Source organism: Saitoella complicata (assembly GCF_001661265.1).
Source record: "Saitoella complicata NRRL Y-17804 unplaced genomic scaffold SAICOscaffold_13, whole genome shotgun sequence".
In the NCBI taxonomy this organism is placed as follows: domain Eukaryota; kingdom Fungi; phylum Ascomycota; class Saitoellomycetes; order Saitoellales; family Saitoellaceae; genus Saitoella; species Saitoella complicata.
Window position 1 is genome coordinate 43066 of NW_017567004.1, and position 16355 is coordinate 59420.

The following is a 16355-nucleotide window of genomic DNA, read 5'->3' on the forward strand; positions in this document are numbered from 1 at the left end:
TCCTAACCTTATTTCAGTCAGTCTCGTTTCGCATGTGTGGCTCTGGCCCGCCTGCAGACGTCCAAGACAACCTGGCAGCTGGGCAACCAACCACCACCACAAACGAACCCGTCACCGAAAGGCACGCATTGAACGCCTAGACAAAGGCTCAATCGGTATCTTTGCGTATCATAGCGTACGGCTGTTACGCGTTTCCGTCATCCGCGAGCGATTCCTTGGCTCGCTCGGCCTTCGCGGTAACGTTATCTTTGTTGAGCCTTCTCGCCGCGATTCGAGTCGAAAGTTGCAGATACACGACAAAAGCTTTCAATTCACTGTTCGTTCCCGACGTTCGCTACATACATTTACGCAAGACGCATATTCCCCGATCATCTCGGTTAAACGTAGTCGCTGTCAATCGCTTAATCTCGCAAAGCACCAACGAGCAGCATTCAATCACAACATCAGTCAGCTGCAGCTCAATACCCAAGCGTCACCACGACTCATCCAAGATCGCATAATCGCATGTCATACACGCCGGGCTTGGAGCCGGATTCTCCACCATCGCGAGCGAGTCTTGTGCAATGGTGGAAGCAATTCAAAACAAAACCCGCAAAGAAGCCGGAGGGTCCGAAAGGTGGGTACTTGTATCAGCATATAACCGCATTCAGAGGAGCAGGAACTAAATGGTGGCAACAGGCATCTTCAACGTACCACTTCAGGAATCAATCAAGTATGCGCATGTCGCCATCTCACTGACAGACCCTAATGGCGAGTCGTTCGTGTACGGCTACATCCCCATCGTCATAGCAAAATGCGGCGTCTTTCTCAAATCCCAAGGTCTCGACACAGAAGGAGTCTTCCGAATCTCAGGTAGCGCAAAACGCATCAAGGAACTCCAACTAATCTTCGACTCGCCGCCGAAATACGGAAAGAACATGGATTGGAGGGGATACACCGTGCACGACGCCGCGAACGTTCTTCGAAGATACCTCAACCAACTACCAGAACCAATTGTCCCCCACGACTTTTACGAACAATTCCGCTCACCGATCGTGGAGGAACCCTACAACGAAACCCACGCAATCGAAGCCTACCAATACCTCATCTGCCTCCTCCCCTCCCTAAACCGACAACTCCTCCTCTACATCCTCGACCTCCTCGCCGTCTTCGCCTCAAAAGCAAACGAAAACCTAATGACAGCAGAAAACCTCGCAGCAATCTTCCAACCCGGGATCATCTCCCACCCAAACCACGACATGAGTCCAGACGAGTATCGGATTTGTCAGAAAGTGTTGATATTCTTGATTGAGCACCAGGATCACTTCTTATTGGGGATGGGACCTACGGGGATGCATCAACAACCACCGACACCGCCTGGCGAGACACGCGGGGCACGGAGACAGACTGCGTTGGGCATGGGTATGCCACCACAGAAAGCCGCTGACCTCCGCCGCTCACGGACGATCACGCCAACTAACTCCGTAGCGAACGCGGCAGCAGTACGCCGAAATGCGAGTATCACCTCTTCACGAGTTGGTTCACCCTCTGGCCATGGGAGTTCAGTCGCGAACGTGAGTCGGAGTAATACGTTACCGAGTAAGAGACGGATGGTACCGGGTACTGCTGCTGGCGGGGCAGTGATGACGCCGACGAGGGAGGGGAAGACGGGGAGTCCTAGTATTCACGGGTCGCCGTCGCCGTTGGGGCCGGGGACGCCGGTGGATAAGTCGCCGAGGCCGTCTGGGCAAGTGGAGCGAGAAGATGTGGATGAGCCTGGTGTGGGTGTGGAGGCGGTACAGGTGCAGGTGCAGGTGCAGACACCACCTCAGCAACAGCAGGGATTTGCGAGACCGTTGGTTAACCCTTTGCATCACGAGGCTGCGGCTACAGCGCTTGAGCGCGGAATGCAGACCGGTGAGGTGGTATCAGAGTGTGTACCACCATCTACACCAGCCGTTGTACCCGTCGCGATGGCGCCAGCGCTGAAGATTACCCGGCCGGGTTTGATGGCAAGATCGAGCAGTTACCAAGAAGACCTCCACCCCTCACCACCACGAGACGACATAACACACGCCGGATTGGACACCCACCAACACCCACGCGAAGAACTCGCCGACGTCAAAGTCCCCTACACAACCCTCGAAGTCGAATCATCCCCTGCACCCTCAGCACCAGTCTCCTCCCCCTCCTCGCCATCAAAACTGCACAATTTGGGCCAACGACTGAGTTTTGGGTTGAGACATAAGAAGAGTGAGGATAGCCATACACCGACGTCGTCTGTGACGAGTTTGGGGTCTTCGCAGGTGCCGTGGACGGCAAGTCCTGTACGGGGGGCGTCACCGTTGCATTACCCGCCTTCACTGACGCCTGGGCATGTACAAACACAACCATCGCTGCAGCCGCAGCCGCTACAGCTGACGACGAGTGGGCAGCTGGCGTACCAGCACCAGCCACAGCGGCATACACGCCTCCACTCCAACTCGCTGAGTTCGACGGAGTTTAGTGCGAGTGCAGCGAGTAGTCGGCGGAGTTCGGTCGTTTCCGTAACAGGTCAGGGAATGGAATCTTCTTCGGGGCGGTTACGTGCGCAAACATCTCTTCCTGGGCTCCAACAGCAGGGGCAGGGTCGGCCGGGCATAGGACAGCGTGTACCCTCTGCCTCAAACCTCCGGCCTGAGGACGCAATAGGCATGTCCATCCCGCATTCAGGATCCGAGGGAAGAGAGGTGCGGAATAAGGATAGTCAAGGGAGTTTGGGGATGATGAGTACGAGTCCTGCGGGGAAACTTGGACAGTGGTTTAGGAAGAAGAGGAGTGAGAGGGGGAGTATTAGTAGTGTGAGTCAGAGTGGGGTTGGGGAGGGGGGTGAGGAGGGCGGTCGATGATGAGGGGGAGACATAATGACATTGCAAAGAAAGTGTGCGGCTTTGGAAGTGAGAAATTGATGGGAATATGGGTGATTGGTTGATTGATTTGAATTGATTGAGAGGCTGCGTAAAGCCTATTCGTGTTGACGTCGCGTCTCGTTGCGCGTTATTTATTTTACTTTCTTTTTTTGTTGCGGGTGTTATTGTGAGCGTTTGTCTCGTTTTGCAATTGTTTGGATTTTGCTTTCGCGATCGGGTTGATGATTCTTGTTCTTGCACGTTTGGAAGCTTTCATACGCATATTTCATAATCCTCAAGAGTCTTTGGTATATGTGAATGAATAATAGTGACCCTTTTGGAAAAACAAGATAGAACTCCGTTGACGCCGTTGTACCCACTTCCTTTTCTCCTCTTTCCCCATACCCTTCTCCGACGACTATACTGAGGAAAGATACGCTGCGAGGTGTCTATCAAACATCTCACACCTAACGGGCATCTCAACCTGATAAAACGGATTCTTCATAACATAATCCGTGTACAACTCATACACCCTCCGAGCCACACTCTCCGAATTCGGTTGTCGTGGTTCGGTAAATAGGAGAAATTTCGTGCCTGTACGGGTTTGGAAGCATTGGATGCGGAAGTTTTCTGTTTCGAGGGATTCGATGCCGGAGGAGTGGGGGAGGGGGGAGATTTGTGCGGTGATGGCGTGGACGCTGCGAGCGGAGCGAGCATGCGTTAAGAGGAGGGGAGGAAGGAGAACGGTAGAGGGAGAGTAACTTACCCGTGGAAAGTTCCGGCGAGGACGAGGTAGTCGTTTGACGACAACTTGGCCAACCCGCCCTTCTCAGGCTCCGTGAAGTTGCGCTGGTAGATTAGACCGCCGGCCTATCCAGACACGTTCAGCATACAATCCAACAGCATGTATATTCCCTCGCACCTTGTTGATGATGTACAGCGAAAAGATCATGGTTAATGGTCAATGGTCATCGACTTCGTCTCAGCCGGTTGAGCTCGAGTCCACGGCTCCCGCATGAAGCTGCATGAACCCGCATAACCTCCAAACGCGACGCCGGTACGCTGATACAGCATACACCCCGTCCAACAGCATAGAAGCATACATAATGGACTCACACAGACCAACACGACAAATCAGAAGAGGGCAGGAAGAAGGTACCGTTACCTCATCGAGGGTCTGGGTATCCAGCTGACAAAGGGTACAGAGGATGCAGCGACACTGAAGTTGGGCGCGTTTAATAATGTCACGGCATTGACGGTATCGGAAGCAAAAGTTATTCTGGAGCAGCTGCAGAAGGATAAGAAGGATGCGACGCTAAACGAGTACGTACCCCCTCCCCTACTTTCCCCATGTGTTTCCCGCTGGCCGAGTGCTCCACATGATGGCCGAGGCTCCCCTCATGGGTGTTGAGTGCCCACCTCCGTCCGCATGCTTATTCCCTACTTACAGAATCCAACAAAAAACCCAAGACTACGTCTCCCTCTTCTCCCGCTTCCGCACCTCCGAAATCGTCCAAGCCGTCGACCGCGTCGTCCGACACCCCGGCAACCCATACGAACCCTATGAGGCCGCGCAGTTAGCGACGCTGTGTTGTGAAGAGGCGGAAGAGGCAAAGTATTTGATTCCTAGTTTGGCGGGGAAGGTGGAGGATGAGGTGTTGCAGCAGTTGTTGGATGAGCTGAGTAGTTTGAGGAGGGTGTGATCTCATTTTGGAGGGTGGAAGGAAACACAAAAAGTCGCCCATGGAACGGGTCAATGGGTGCACCGCGGTATATGCTGCGGTGACAGTCGAGAGCGAGTAAGCAGGCATCTGCGTATGGAGGCTTGTTCTATTTTTGGGGGGGGGGGGGGGGGGTATACGACCTTAACACAGGTCCAAAACAAAGGCACTCTAAGATCTTCTCTAACGTCCAATATCCACCCCGCTCAATACAACTCCTCCTCCTCCGTCACCACCCGTATCTCAGACTCCCTAATCCCAACCTGATCATCCTCAAACAAAAATCTCCCCCTCAGCTTTTCACCTCCCAACACCCTCGGCCACCAATATCTATCACCCGTCCACATCTCCCCATACGGTATCTCATCTTCCCTGAACCATTTTGGTACCATCTCAGGGGAGGGTTTGGGGAGGCCGTGAAGGGTGGGGGAGTAGGTTGGCAGGAGGAGGACGTGGGTGTGGAGGAGTGTGGGGGAGGAGGTGAAGGCGAAGGTTAGATGCGCTACTTTGACTAGTTCTTCTTCTCTTACTGTCAAGCCGCATTCCTCCTGTTCATGCTCTTAGTATATTGTTCGAGGAGAGAGGGAGGGAGTTTGGGGAGAGTAGGTAGATAACGGACCTGTACTTCCCGAACAGCAGCTTGCAAAACAGTTTCCCCAGGCTCGAGTTTCCCGCCGAAACCGTTCCATTTTCCTTGGCCAAGGCCGCGCTGTTTCATTCCCAACAGCATCTATACCAGTGTCAATCCTGTCCTGTCCTTAGGCGCGGGGATATGAGGGCGGACCTTTCGGTTCTCTCGATCGTGAATGATGCACAACGTTAGATCTTTTGAGTATGGGCGGTCGTAGCGTTCGTATTGTTTGTCTTCGATGACGACCAACGGGGTCGAGCTGCTCGTGTTCGCCAACGTCATCACAGCGAATGTGAGTGTGAGGATCAAGGAGGAGGTCTTGTTTCGGGGTTTGTACACACCGCGGCCGAGGAACCGAAGTTGCGCTCAATTGCAAGCTTTGGCACCTGCAGGTGTAACGAAGATATACCTAGCCATATTCGGCAAATCGAGTTGGCCCCGAGAAGGGGGATGAAGACAAATTGAAACCTGGGTGGAGCTGTGTTCGAGTACAGGTTTTGTAGCGTCTTGCCTCTTGGTGAGGAAGATGCTTACGGCCGAGCCTGGCCGAGCGTGGGAACTCGAATGATATCATGATCGAAATGAAAGTGCTTACCGCCGTTGCGGTATCGTTGCTTGCTGAAGTTGTTTATGCGCTGCCAGAGGCTCAAGAACGTGAGACTTGCTGGCTCAGTGCACCATCCTCCATGTTAAAGCTCAAAAGAAACCTGTGCTCGGGTGTGCAGAAGAGAACGAAGTGCACACCAGCAAATCAAACACAGACAATGCACACCCTCTCACTGACTCCAGAGAGCAAGTAACAACAAGTGCATGAAGAGCAGATTGCGGAAATCAATCAAGACAGGGACAATTGCCCTGAATAAGGCCCCCAAAAAGACAAAAACGTGTATGCCCTCGGCGAGGATCGAACTCGCGATCTCCCCGTACCCGCTTGGTAGCAGATATGAGCAGGGCGCTCTAACCAGCTGAGCCACGAAGGCGAAGGCGATGTCTTGCAAACCTTGTTGTCAAACGGATACAACCAACTAAGAGAACATCTATCGATCACGGCAACCAGGCTGCCCTGAGATGAGAGTCCCTAGGCTATCCTCGTTCAATCCCTCGCCTGGGTGTTCTGCGGCGTATCAACGAGCTCTTGGAGCCCCTTGGCGGCGTACCAAAGCTCCACGCCTCGTCTGTTCCTTCTCGCGTCGGCGTCCCCGATCGCGACCCCCGCACTTCGGCCGTGGTATATACGACGCTCCCCCCCCCCGCGGTCCTCGCCTACAACTCCCACAACTCCCACGCTCCCCACCACCACCTTCTCCCACCCGTATTCTATCCAACACTCCCCACCATAGCAGCAGCAGCCATGTCAGACTCTTCTCCAAAGTCAAGCGATGCCGACAAAATCGCTTACCTCACCTCTATCCTCACCTCCCCCCTCATGTCCTCCGGTCACCAAAAACACCTCCTCCGAACCCTCAAGGCGGTGTCAGTTGACGACGACTGGAATATCGTCTTGGAGATGGAGGTAGATGACGAACTGTGTAACCCGATGGGGAATTTGCATGGTGGGGCGATGGCGCTGATTGTTGATGTTTGTACGAGTTTTAGTGGGATGGGGAGGGGAATCGGTAAGCACGAGGACTGCCCCTCTAAGTGCCGATCTGGGTGTGCTGATAATAGTGATAGGTATAGCGGTATCGAGGAATTTGTCCGTGAGCTACCTCCGACCAGCACCGAGTGGGTGTAAGATTCAAATTGAGACGGAGGTGGTGAGTATCAGTAAACGGATGACGCTGTATCGATGTACAATCAGGGATGCAGAGACGAAGAAGATCATTGCGATTGGGGAGCATGACAAAGCAATTCTTGGTGGTTCACATAAGTTGTAGCAGAGGAATAGAATGACAAGATGAATAAGAAATGCATGGTATTGGTAACACGGGGTATCAAAAATCCAAAAGAAACAGATAGCACATACTCATACACGACAATCTTATCTCATCTTACAAGAAGCCGCCCGCAGCTCTCTTCAATCCTCAAGAAGATCCCATGGCCAGCTTAAGCCCAAAGGTCAATAACAGCACGACCAGAGATCTTACCCTTGATCAAATCATCAAGCGTCTCCTCGAGCTCCGACAACTTGTGAACAGCAACAGTAGGCTTAACCAAACCCCTAGCCGCAAAGTCCAAAGCCTCCTCCATGTCACCACGGGTACCGACATTGGATCCAACGATGCGAGTACCGTTGGCGAAGAGCGTCATGGGTGTGATCTTGATCTCGACGTGGCCTCCAGGAAGACCGACAGCGACCATGGTTCCATTCTTGCCGCAGAGGAGGGGAGCAGTGGCGTACCCCGAAGCGGACGCAGCGACGACAACAACGGCATGACACATCTTCCCACCCGTGATCTCCTTGACAGCACCCACCACATCCTTGGTCTTGGTAAAATCAACGAAAGCCTCCGCACCCAACTTCTTCGCAAGCTTCTCCTTATCCTCGCCTCCGTCGATACCAATAACGCGAAGCCCCATCGCACGAGCATACTGCACACCCAAATGTCCCAACCCACCACCAGCACCAATGATAGCAACAGTCTGACCCGGCTTCGCCTCACTAACCTTCAACGCCTTATAAACCGTAACACCACCACAAAGCACAGGCCCAACATCAACATCATCGATCCCCTCAGGGACCTTAATCAAATAATTCGTCGGAACAATGGCGTATTGCTGGAAACTCCCGTCCGCATCACGGCCGTGGTTGGACTGGTTGGGACAACGGGTTTCGGTACCGTTACCCATGCACATAGTACAGACGGCACAGGTTTGGCGGATCCAGGCCATGCCGACTTTGTCGCCGACTGCGCAGTTTTGGACGTCGGGGCCGAGGGAGACGATGGAGCCCACGCCTTCGTGGCCGCCGACTTGGCAGAGCATGTCGGCGCCGGCGGCGGACCAGTCTCCGCGCATCAAGTGGGCGTCGGTGTGGCTATCATCACGAGCGTAAGCGAGTGTCGGAGCGAAGCGAGGGTCTGCGGGAAGCGATTGTACACGGATCCGGAGGAGGGACGACATACCAAACACCCGAGTGCGTAACCTTGACCAACACCTGTCCAGGCCCAGGCTTGGGGGTATCGATCTCCTCGATGACCATCTTGCAGTTCTCACCGGGGTTCTTGACCACAGCGGCGGTGTGCTTGGAAGGGATCTTTTGGGAGGACATCTTGTTTTGTTTGGTATTGCTTTGTCGTGTGAGGAGTTGTTTGGTTGAGGACGAGTTTGGAGGAGTAGGACGGGGTGGTACTTATACCCAAAAGATCCCAACGACTCGATCTCACAAAAGCGGGGGTGAGCGAGTGAGAGAGAGGTGGGGTCCGGACAAGGCGACAAGTCATCTGAACTGTAGCGTGCAGGGCCATTATACCTCACCCCACACGAACGTGATAACAAGGGTCTCCCACAATGGGTGATCGGAGATGACAATTGCCTGCACACCTTATTGAGTGTCGTGACTTGGCAACAACGCTGCGGTGTAACATGAGCGGGTCGTAGGAGTGTTGATCACGGTCATGCGCCGGTTCTGGATCGGAGGCGCTTTTGAGTGTTTGAACCCTGCGGCGGAAAAACACGGTCCCGATGCAGCAAGCAAAGCCTATAGGGTCCCAACAGATCGTACGCGTTGAGCATATGACGTATAAAACCGACTCACTTTCCAGGCATCAAGCGGGGAGTATCTCGGTTGCCTGATCCGAAGCACCAGGTAGCTTCTAGACCCCCAACCTGCGTACAGTAGGCGCAAACGCTCATACAAGTCCAAAACACAGCCAAGGTCAGCTGGTCGACCAGAACTCTTTAAATGGGATGGAGGACGAGAGGAGGAGATCAGTTGGCAATCTCGGACGGAAGGAGTTGCAGATCTCGAAGTCAATCGATTAGATAAGATGAAACGTACGCGTCGGCGCCGTGTCCGGGCCGTGCGGAGGAGACGGCCGTGTCGTCAGCGGGTCATGGCATTGATCAATTGGAAAGTAGACTGTCAAGTGTTGCGTCCGGCGGTCCTTTTGTCCTCTTGATACTAGCTACCAAGGTCCACCTCCTTCTTGTGAAAGTCACCTACAAGGTCCTGGTGAACTTCCCAAGCACATGTGAACACATTCTCCCACGTGCCCCCCTCATTGCTCCCCCACACTCAGCTAACACCTGGACATTTATTCCTCTCCATGTCTCGAAGCACTCTACCTCCCTCGAGCTATCCACACTCGCACTCACGGCTGCGGTCACGGACATCTGACCCCCGCGACCGAGCTCCAAGATCAATTGACGATGGCATCGATCCCGAACGACCCCTCCACCTAACCCTCCTTCCATCCCCCTCCCCACACGCTCTAATCCCCCTCCTAACCACCACCCTCCCAATCTACCTCACCCTCGACCCCGAACACCCCCGTCAACACCTCATAACTCTCACGCCAATCTTTGCGTACGCCGGACTGAGTGCCGTGGAGGGGTTATTGAGCTGGGAGTTGAGTCCGCCGGAGTATGAGGTGGAACTTGGGGGGATGGGACCGAGGAGAGGGGAGGGGGGGGTTGATGTCTGGGTGGTTGTGAGTACGGTATGCCACTCCCCTTCCTCAGGTCTCTGCTGGCACTTTTTCTTCCCAATCGAGCATCGTTGGCTGACGTGGCGAAGGGGAATAGGCCAGACGAATAGCAGCAGAGTTATTCGACCCAATACCAGCACCACTATCACACCTCTTATCCCCACTCCTGGATCCAATCACGTCCATCCACGACCCAACCACATCCCGACTCCTGCACAACTGGTATCTTGCACCAACCGTGCTTCCACCCTCCCGCACATCGACCGCAACGCTACTCCAGACACACTTCGGAGCCGGGGATATTGTTGTGTTGAGGGCGGAGGGGGAGTGGGTGGAGGGTGGGGAGCCGGATGGGTTCGAGCTCGAAGTGGATGGCATGCTAGCGCTCGGAGATACGGATGAGGACGGGGTGAAGGAGGCAATGGTTAGGTGGTCGAGTCAAGTTGTCGAGGATTGGAAACACCCAGCCGAACGTACCGGTCCCCACCTCCCTACCATCCTCACCTCCCTCCGCGGGATCCTCGCCTTAATGGGTACGGAGATGGGGGTTGAAGTCGAGGAGGTGTTCGAAAGTGCACGGAAAGCGAAGACAGTGGGGAGGAAGAATGAGGCAGTGATGGTCGGGGTTGTTGGTGTGTTGGAGCGGGTTCATCGGCACTTGCTAGAAGAGAAAGAGCTCGCATCCAGCACGCGCCGGCGTGAGAAGAAAGATGGGAGGACGTACACCGGTACGACGGATACCCACAAACAGTGCGATATCAGTTCGAGGACTGTTTATGATGAACTCGACGTACTTGAGAAAAGGTCTCGCAATATCGACCGTGTGACAAAGGCGCAAAACCGCGAGATGGCTACTGTCAAAAGGAGGATTGAGGAGCTTGAACGGAGGACGGCGGCGCGTGCTCTACACGAAGAAAAGAGCAAGAAAGAGACAGGTCATACTTTGAAGGTTGATGAAGGAGCAGATTGGGTTTTTTTGGCTTTATGTTTATTCTGCATTATCTTTAGCAACGTCTATCCAGACTTCTTGGCTTCGGGCGCATAGCCCGATAAGGCTCTATTCCAGGTATCATCCAAACAAACCTCCTCATCAATATCACTTCCTTTTGTCATGAAGCCATCAGTTCTCCGAGTTCTGCTCATCTCACTGCGCCTGAACCGCTCCCGTATCCATATCCACCCCCAGTACCAGCGCCCCCTCCTCCTCAGCCAACCTCTCCCTTTCCTCCTTCTGAACCTTCGCATGCTTCTCCGCAGCCTCCGTCATACACTCTCTAAAATCCGGAGCCAACCCATACTTCTCATGCCCACTCTTCTTCCCATAAGCAACCACCTGTGACGACCAATCCATCCTCATACCATAACCAGCCCTAAGAACCTGAGTCATATCGGCAAGCTCCTTATCCATTTGCGCACTCGGGAACCACCATGTGTGACCATCAGAGAAGTAATGAATATTCCGCCATTCCCAGCTGATGAGAGAGGAACATCGTACGTGGTGCTTGTAGACCGTGAGGAACGTGGCGCATACTGCTCCTCCCCGAAGACGAAGATGGGTTATTGGTAGGGGTTGGAGAAATTCAACTAGCGCGTTGGCCGTAAACGATGCGGATAACGGGACGCAGGGTTTATCTTTTGGCGTACCGTCCTGCCAATCCACGGTGTCGAGATTGAGTGTGAGAATGCGGAGAGACCTCAAGGAGAAGAGATGGTGAAGTGACGAACGAGTAGGGTAACGAGGACCGACACCTTCAGTATCGATTGATAGCTCACATGAAGTGTTTGACATTTCGTAGGCTTTCAGGAAGTGCCAATCTGAAACATTCTCGGTTCCGGATGCAGTGGGAACACTCGTAAGTCTCAAACGAGTAAACTGCGGACGATTTTCAGCAAGTATAGCGAGATTCATGGTCGAGATTGGAAGCACAATGGCGAATTCCGAGGATAGCATATCCCCAGTCGACGGTGACGGAGCCAAGCACCTTAGGAGGAGTTCAAGATGCTTCTCCTTCTCACCAATAACGAGCGTGCCACCGTACCTAATACGCTTCAGTAACGCCGAGCTCCAGGGATAGGCATAACCAAGGTTAAACGGAAATATCACTTCTGGCAGCGTGACTGATACCTGTTCCATAGACAGAGGCCAGATAAGAGTCTGCTCTTGCTCCCATTCGTCGAAGAACTCATGCAACATCTCAAGATCAAACTTCCCCAGTTTGGAAAGCTCCCAAATTAAGTGAATCGGGCTCGCATACATGACCTTGTAGAACGCCTCGATTTCTCGGTCAGTCGCCCACACAAAGTCCATACTCAATACTTGGATGGAGGAGTCACGGATAGCCTCCCACTCGGCTTCAGACACCCCACCGATCCTGCGTGTAGCACGGTGGAGGCAGAGAACATTGAGGTTGCGAAACAAGGGGACGAAAGCAAGGATAGGGCTGATATGGTGCTTTTGGTAACCTGAAACAAAGCGTTGCTCGGTGTTTATCGCGTTGGGTGCGTTCTCCCCCCAAAACTGTTGGCAGCCAAGAACGAGGACGGAGACGGAAAGACGACCTGTACCGGTAGCGTACTTGCGTTGAAGCCAACCGACTCTGGTACTAATCAACCCCATGAGATTCAGAGAGTCAATATTTTCAGGCATCAAGCTCCATGAACGCTCGAACTCATCGCCGGTGAGGTGCATCATCGCTTCTTCGTCAGCAGCCGGCCAGGACCTCACGTGGGCGGCATTCTTAGCATTCAATCGCTTGAAGAAAGTAACTGAAGCCTCTGTGGAGACGGTAGGGTTGGTGTACAAATGGTAAGGAACGAGCGAGTTGCATCGCTTGTCGAGGAGCGCAAAGATGGGTAGGTCAGCTTGATCGAGGAAGGAGCATATATGCTCAACAATCTCGGTCGGAAGCGTCTGAAAAGTTCGCGTAGTTTGATTAGAAGACGTAAAGTTCGGCATGGCAAGAAGGGATGCGAAAAGAATTGTCGATGATATTTATGGGGATGTAGGGGATGTATGCTGTGCAAAGCTCGAATAAGCTGTAGTGAGTTGAGCGAGAGAGTAAAGCAATGGCAAAAAGCAAGATCGAGAAGAGCAAGTGGTTAGGGTTAGGAGTGCTGAGCTGCCTTCCTGCTACTTCGAGGTCCAAAGAGCGCCGATGTCGTGCGAAACCAGGGGACGCACCATCGATCTCGCGCGGGAACTTTCCCACGTTCACCCGTCGCCACTCAACCTCGAACCCTCCCCTTACCGCCTTATCGCCCAGCTGCTGGACCGCGGCCGGCCAAATGCCCAAGTCGAATAGGGGAGAAGCACCCACTCACTCACTCAAACCCTATGCCGACCCTCCCCATTCCATCATGACGCGTATTTGCCGGGACATGCATCACTGTGCATCCACTGCACCCGTGCTGCACAACCGCGTAACCAGACCGAGGGGTTCTTCTCGCCGACTTGGCGAAATGTACCTGGTAGACAACGACTCTGTATAAGAGACGATAGAGAAGATATGTCGACTGCACCATCCGGTACGTTCTGCTTGAAGGTGGTGATGCAGATTGAAGGGCGTTGGCTGACGGAGGGTGACAGCTCGCTTTTCCTTCGCTCGGAGTGGGGTACCGCAGAATATTGGTCATAGAGGGTATGCCTGAACCTGCCTGGATCCATATCAATCTTCTGACCTGGTCCGACATAGTTACAAAGCCCTCTACCCCGAAAACACCCTTCTCGCAATGCGTGAAGCAATCCGCGCCGGCGCCTCCGCAATCGAGACGGATATCCACCTCTCCAAAGATGGGACTGTGGTGATTTGCCACGATCCCTCTGTTGACCGAGTTTTTGATGGAGAGGGTTTGGTGGCGGCTAAAACGGATGAGGAGTTAAGGCGGTTGAGGACGAAGAAGGCGCCGCATGAGGGGATGCCGACGTTGAGGGATGTGTTGAAGATGGTTACGTCGGAGAAGGAGTACGAAGATGTGTGGTTGCTGCTCGATACGAAGGTGCAGTGCTCTAAACCTAATTTGTTCCGAACTAAGCTGATGTAACATTGTACAGATGGACAACCCCAAATCCGTTATCGAAAAGATCGGCGATACGCTGAAAAGCGTCAACCCCTCCATGACCTATTGGTCCTCCCGCATCCTCCTCGGCATCTGGCACCCGAAATTCCTTCCTGCTTGCGCGACACACTTACCCGAACTTCCCATCACCAATATCTCCCTCACACTTTCCATCACGAACAAATATTTCCCCCTCCACCATCCGCAAATATCCGCATACAACATCCTTCTTCCCGCACTCTCCGGACTTGCCGGCCAGAAGTTCGTGAGGGATGCGCAGGACGCAGGGAAGAGCGTTTGTGTTTGGACGGTGAATGATGAGAAGTGGATGAGATGGGCACGTAAATTGGGGGTCGATGGTGTCATTACGGATGACGTTGCGCAGTTCAAGCAAATTGAGGGAGAGGATGAAAAGGAGAGTGACGGGGTGTTGATGGGACCGGAAGAGTGGAAGTGGAAGGCATGGGGGAAGGTTAAGTTCTGGGAGTATTTTGCATGGGGTTTCGGGTATTATAGGTTGTGGCAGTTCAGGGATCGTGGGGTGTGAAGGGTACACCAACCTATCACCAGATAAAGAAAGGGCACAATCGTCTTGACCCCCTCCCTGTAACTTTCATATGGCCGGGCTACAGCTGCACAGCTGCACAGCTGCACAGTGACGCGTGACTTGATCCTCGACGACGCGCCGCGCCTGATCAACACTCAACCCGCACAAACCACCAAGGTTCGTTACAAAGATGCGAACCTTCTCAAAGGCCTTCACGGGCCTTGTCCTCCTCCTCGCTTTTATCACCACTGTTTGCGCCTACGCCGAATACGCCTCCAACCCCGGATCAAAATCCGCCACCGCGAAATGTCCTTTCCTCCACAACCAGCCCGCCGCCCAAGATCCCGTCGCTCCATGCCCTCTCAAAGGAAAATGCCCCTTTTATGAGGCCGTCGTCAAGAAGGGCCCTGACGCCCACGCATCCGACATGCAAGTCGACTGGTCTAAGGCTTCGAATTGTCCCCTTGCGAAGGATTGCCCGTTCTTGAGGGATGCGGCTGAGAAGGGTGAGTTGACGCATGAGAGCCAGATTCCTAAGGATCACTTTTTGGGTATGTTGGAGAAGTGTCCAAGGTTGAAGACGAGTCCGCAGGCACGTCATCACGTTGCTGAGATCCTTGGTGTCGAGGGTGAGGTCGAGGCACATGAGCTCGCTCACGGCGGTGAACTCACTGGATGTCCTTACCTCGATAACGTGGAAAACACGGGTGAGCGCGCGACGTGGTCCAACTTCTACAAGGCGGCTGAGAAGTGCCCGTGGATCGGAGAGCATGGGTACCCGGCTGCCGCGTCCGCGATGGCAAACAGCCCGAAGGGGTACGAGGCTGCGATTCAGAAGTGTCCCATTGTGCAGGAGCTCAATGCAAAGAAGATGTCGGAGAAGAAGCCGGAGAGTGGGTTTATTAAGACGCTCTTCGCTTACCTCTTCCCTTCCAGCCCGGCGGTTAATGCGTTACTCGCTACTGCTTACATCTCTGGTCCGCCGAACTTGCTTCTCGCGTTGGTCCCCGCGGGAATTGACCCTGCCTCGCTTTCGACTCTTGTCGCTTTCGCTGTTGGTGGCCTTCTTGGAGACGTCTTCCTTCACTTGTTGCCTCAGACCTTCATGGGTGAGCCGAGTGAGACCGCTGTCCGTTTCGTCATGGTTGATGACAAAAAGAACTTGGTCCTCGGTGTCTGGATCTTCTTCGGATTCGCTATCTTCATCATCCTTGATAAATCCTTGCGCATCATGAACGGCGGTGAGGGTCATGGCCACTCTCATGGTCACGACCACGCTGCACCGGTTGAGAAGAGTGAGGCTTCTACGACCTCTTCTGATGTTACCACCACCCGCGAGTTGCGCAACAGGAAAGTCGATGTCAAAGCCCCCGCCACCTCTGCGGTCAAGGTCGAAGAACCAAAGCAGCAAATCAAATTCTCCGCTTACCTTAACCTCATCGCCGACGCCGCTCACAACTTCACCGATGGTCTCGCGCTCGCTTCCTCGTTTTACATCTCTCCTACGATTGGAGCTACCACTACCGCTGCTGTCTTCTTCCATGAGATCCCGCATGAGGTTGGTGATTTCGCGATTTTGATTCAGAGTGGTTTTACGAAGTCTCAAGCGATGATGTCTCAGTTCATCACTGCCGGTGGCGCCTTTGCGGGTACGCTTACTGGTATTGCTATTCAGCAGTTTTCCTCCAAGTCCGCTCTCGGTGCGTCGGAGGGGTTGTGGGGAACTTCGTTGCGTGCGGGTGATTTGGTATTGCCGTTCACGGCGGGAGGATTCTTGTATATTGCGACGAGTGTTGTGCCGGAGTTGTTGGAGGTTGGACCGAACAAGGGCCTTGAGATTAGGAAGATGATGTCGCAGATGGTTGCGATGTCTGTTGGCATTGCGTTCATGTATTTTATTAGTGACTAGACGTGTGTGGTCTTGGGAATCACGATCGTGTGAAA

At 53.6% G+C, this 16355-nt stretch overlaps 9 protein-coding genes and 1 non-coding gene across 10 annotated transcripts; 5 read left to right on the forward strand and 5 right to left on the reverse strand.

The window, feature by feature from the left end:
- The first annotated feature begins 98 nt into the window (after positions 1-98).
- Positions 99-3090, forward strand: SAICODRAFT_19450 (RhoGAP-domain-containing protein). Its single transcript, XM_019166102.1, has 2 exons — positions 99-616; positions 679-3090. Exons 1-2 carry the CDS (start codon positions 505-507, stop codon positions 2865-2867), a joined length of 2301 nt encoding a protein of 766 aa, XP_019023758.1. The 5' UTR covers positions 99-504; the 3' UTR covers positions 2868-3090.
- Positions 3052-3849, reverse strand: SAICODRAFT_80683 (Sybindin-like protein). The gene is made up of 3 exons (XM_019171211.1): positions 3790-3849; positions 3634-3737; positions 3052-3565 (listed from the first exon to the last, which is right to left on the reverse strand). The coding sequence occupies exons 1-3, from the start codon at positions 3817-3819 to the stop codon at positions 3286-3288; spliced, it is 414 nt and encodes a 137-aa protein (XP_019023759.1). The 5' UTR covers positions 3820-3849; the 3' UTR covers positions 3052-3285.
- A 95-nt stretch (positions 3850-3944) lies between these two features.
- SAICODRAFT_30494 (uncharacterized protein) lies at positions 3945-4575 on the forward strand. Its single transcript, XM_019167690.1, has 3 exons — positions 3945-4022; positions 4073-4190; positions 4318-4575. Exons 1-3 carry the CDS (start codon positions 3974-3976, stop codon positions 4568-4570), a joined length of 420 nt encoding a protein of 139 aa, XP_019023760.1. The 5' UTR covers positions 3945-3973; the 3' UTR covers positions 4571-4575.
- Positions 4576-4794: 219 nt separating this feature from the next.
- Positions 4795-5501, reverse strand: SAICODRAFT_7691 (uncharacterized protein; the record flags this gene model as incomplete). Its single annotated transcript, XM_019171043.1, has 3 exons — positions 4795-5136; positions 5208-5318; positions 5373-5501. 3 exons carry the CDS (start codon positions 5499-5501, stop codon positions 4795-4797), a joined length of 582 nt encoding a protein of 193 aa, XP_019023761.1.
- A 607-nt stretch (positions 5502-6108) lies between these two features.
- Positions 6109-6199, reverse strand: SAICODRAFT_t82. Its single transcript has one exon. It is a non-coding gene; the product is annotated as a tRNA-Met (tRNA).
- A 482-nt stretch (positions 6200-6681) lies between these two features.
- SAICODRAFT_43443 (Thioesterase/thiol ester dehydrase-isomerase) lies at positions 6682-7072 on the forward strand (the record flags this gene model as incomplete). The annotated part of the gene is made up of 2 exons (XM_019168737.1): positions 6682-6835; positions 6894-7072. Coding segments are annotated over 2 exons (333 nt in total), but the record flags the coding sequence as incomplete, so codon positions are not given.
- On the reverse strand, positions 6953-8592 carry SAICODRAFT_80686 (putative alcohol dehydrogenase). The gene is made up of 2 exons (XM_019171212.1): positions 8285-8592; positions 6953-8196 (listed from the first exon to the last, which is right to left on the reverse strand). The coding sequence occupies exons 1-2, from the start codon at positions 8428-8430 to the stop codon at positions 7266-7268; spliced, it is 1077 nt and encodes a 358-aa protein (XP_019023763.1). The 5' UTR covers positions 8431-8592; the 3' UTR covers positions 6953-7265.
- Positions 8593-10852: 2260 nt separating this feature from the next.
- Positions 10853-12097, reverse strand: SAICODRAFT_30498 (uncharacterized protein). The gene is made up of 2 exons (XM_019167691.1): positions 11945-12097; positions 10853-11894 (listed from the first exon to the last, which is right to left on the reverse strand). The coding sequence occupies exons 1-2, from the start codon at positions 11993-11995 to the stop codon at positions 10953-10955; spliced, it is 993 nt and encodes a 330-aa protein (XP_019023764.1). The 5' UTR covers positions 11996-12097; the 3' UTR covers positions 10853-10952.
- Positions 12098-13081: 984 nt separating this feature from the next.
- Positions 13082-14467, forward strand: SAICODRAFT_30499 (PLC-like phosphodiesterase). Its single transcript, XM_019167692.1, has 4 exons — positions 13082-13333; positions 13395-13446; positions 13501-13804; positions 13860-14467. Exons 1-4 carry the CDS (start codon positions 13315-13317, stop codon positions 14409-14411), a joined length of 927 nt encoding a protein of 308 aa, XP_019023765.1. The 5' UTR covers positions 13082-13314; the 3' UTR covers positions 14412-14467.
- A 740-nt stretch (positions 14468-15207) lies between these two features.
- SAICODRAFT_35345 (Zinc/iron permease) lies at positions 15208-16320 on the forward strand (the record flags this gene model as incomplete). Its single annotated transcript, XM_019168417.1, has 1 exon — positions 15208-16320. The coding sequence occupies one exon, from the start codon at positions 15208-15210 to the stop codon at positions 16318-16320; it is 1113 nt and encodes a 370-aa protein (XP_019023766.1).
- Between the last annotated feature and the right edge of the window lie 35 nt (positions 16321-16355).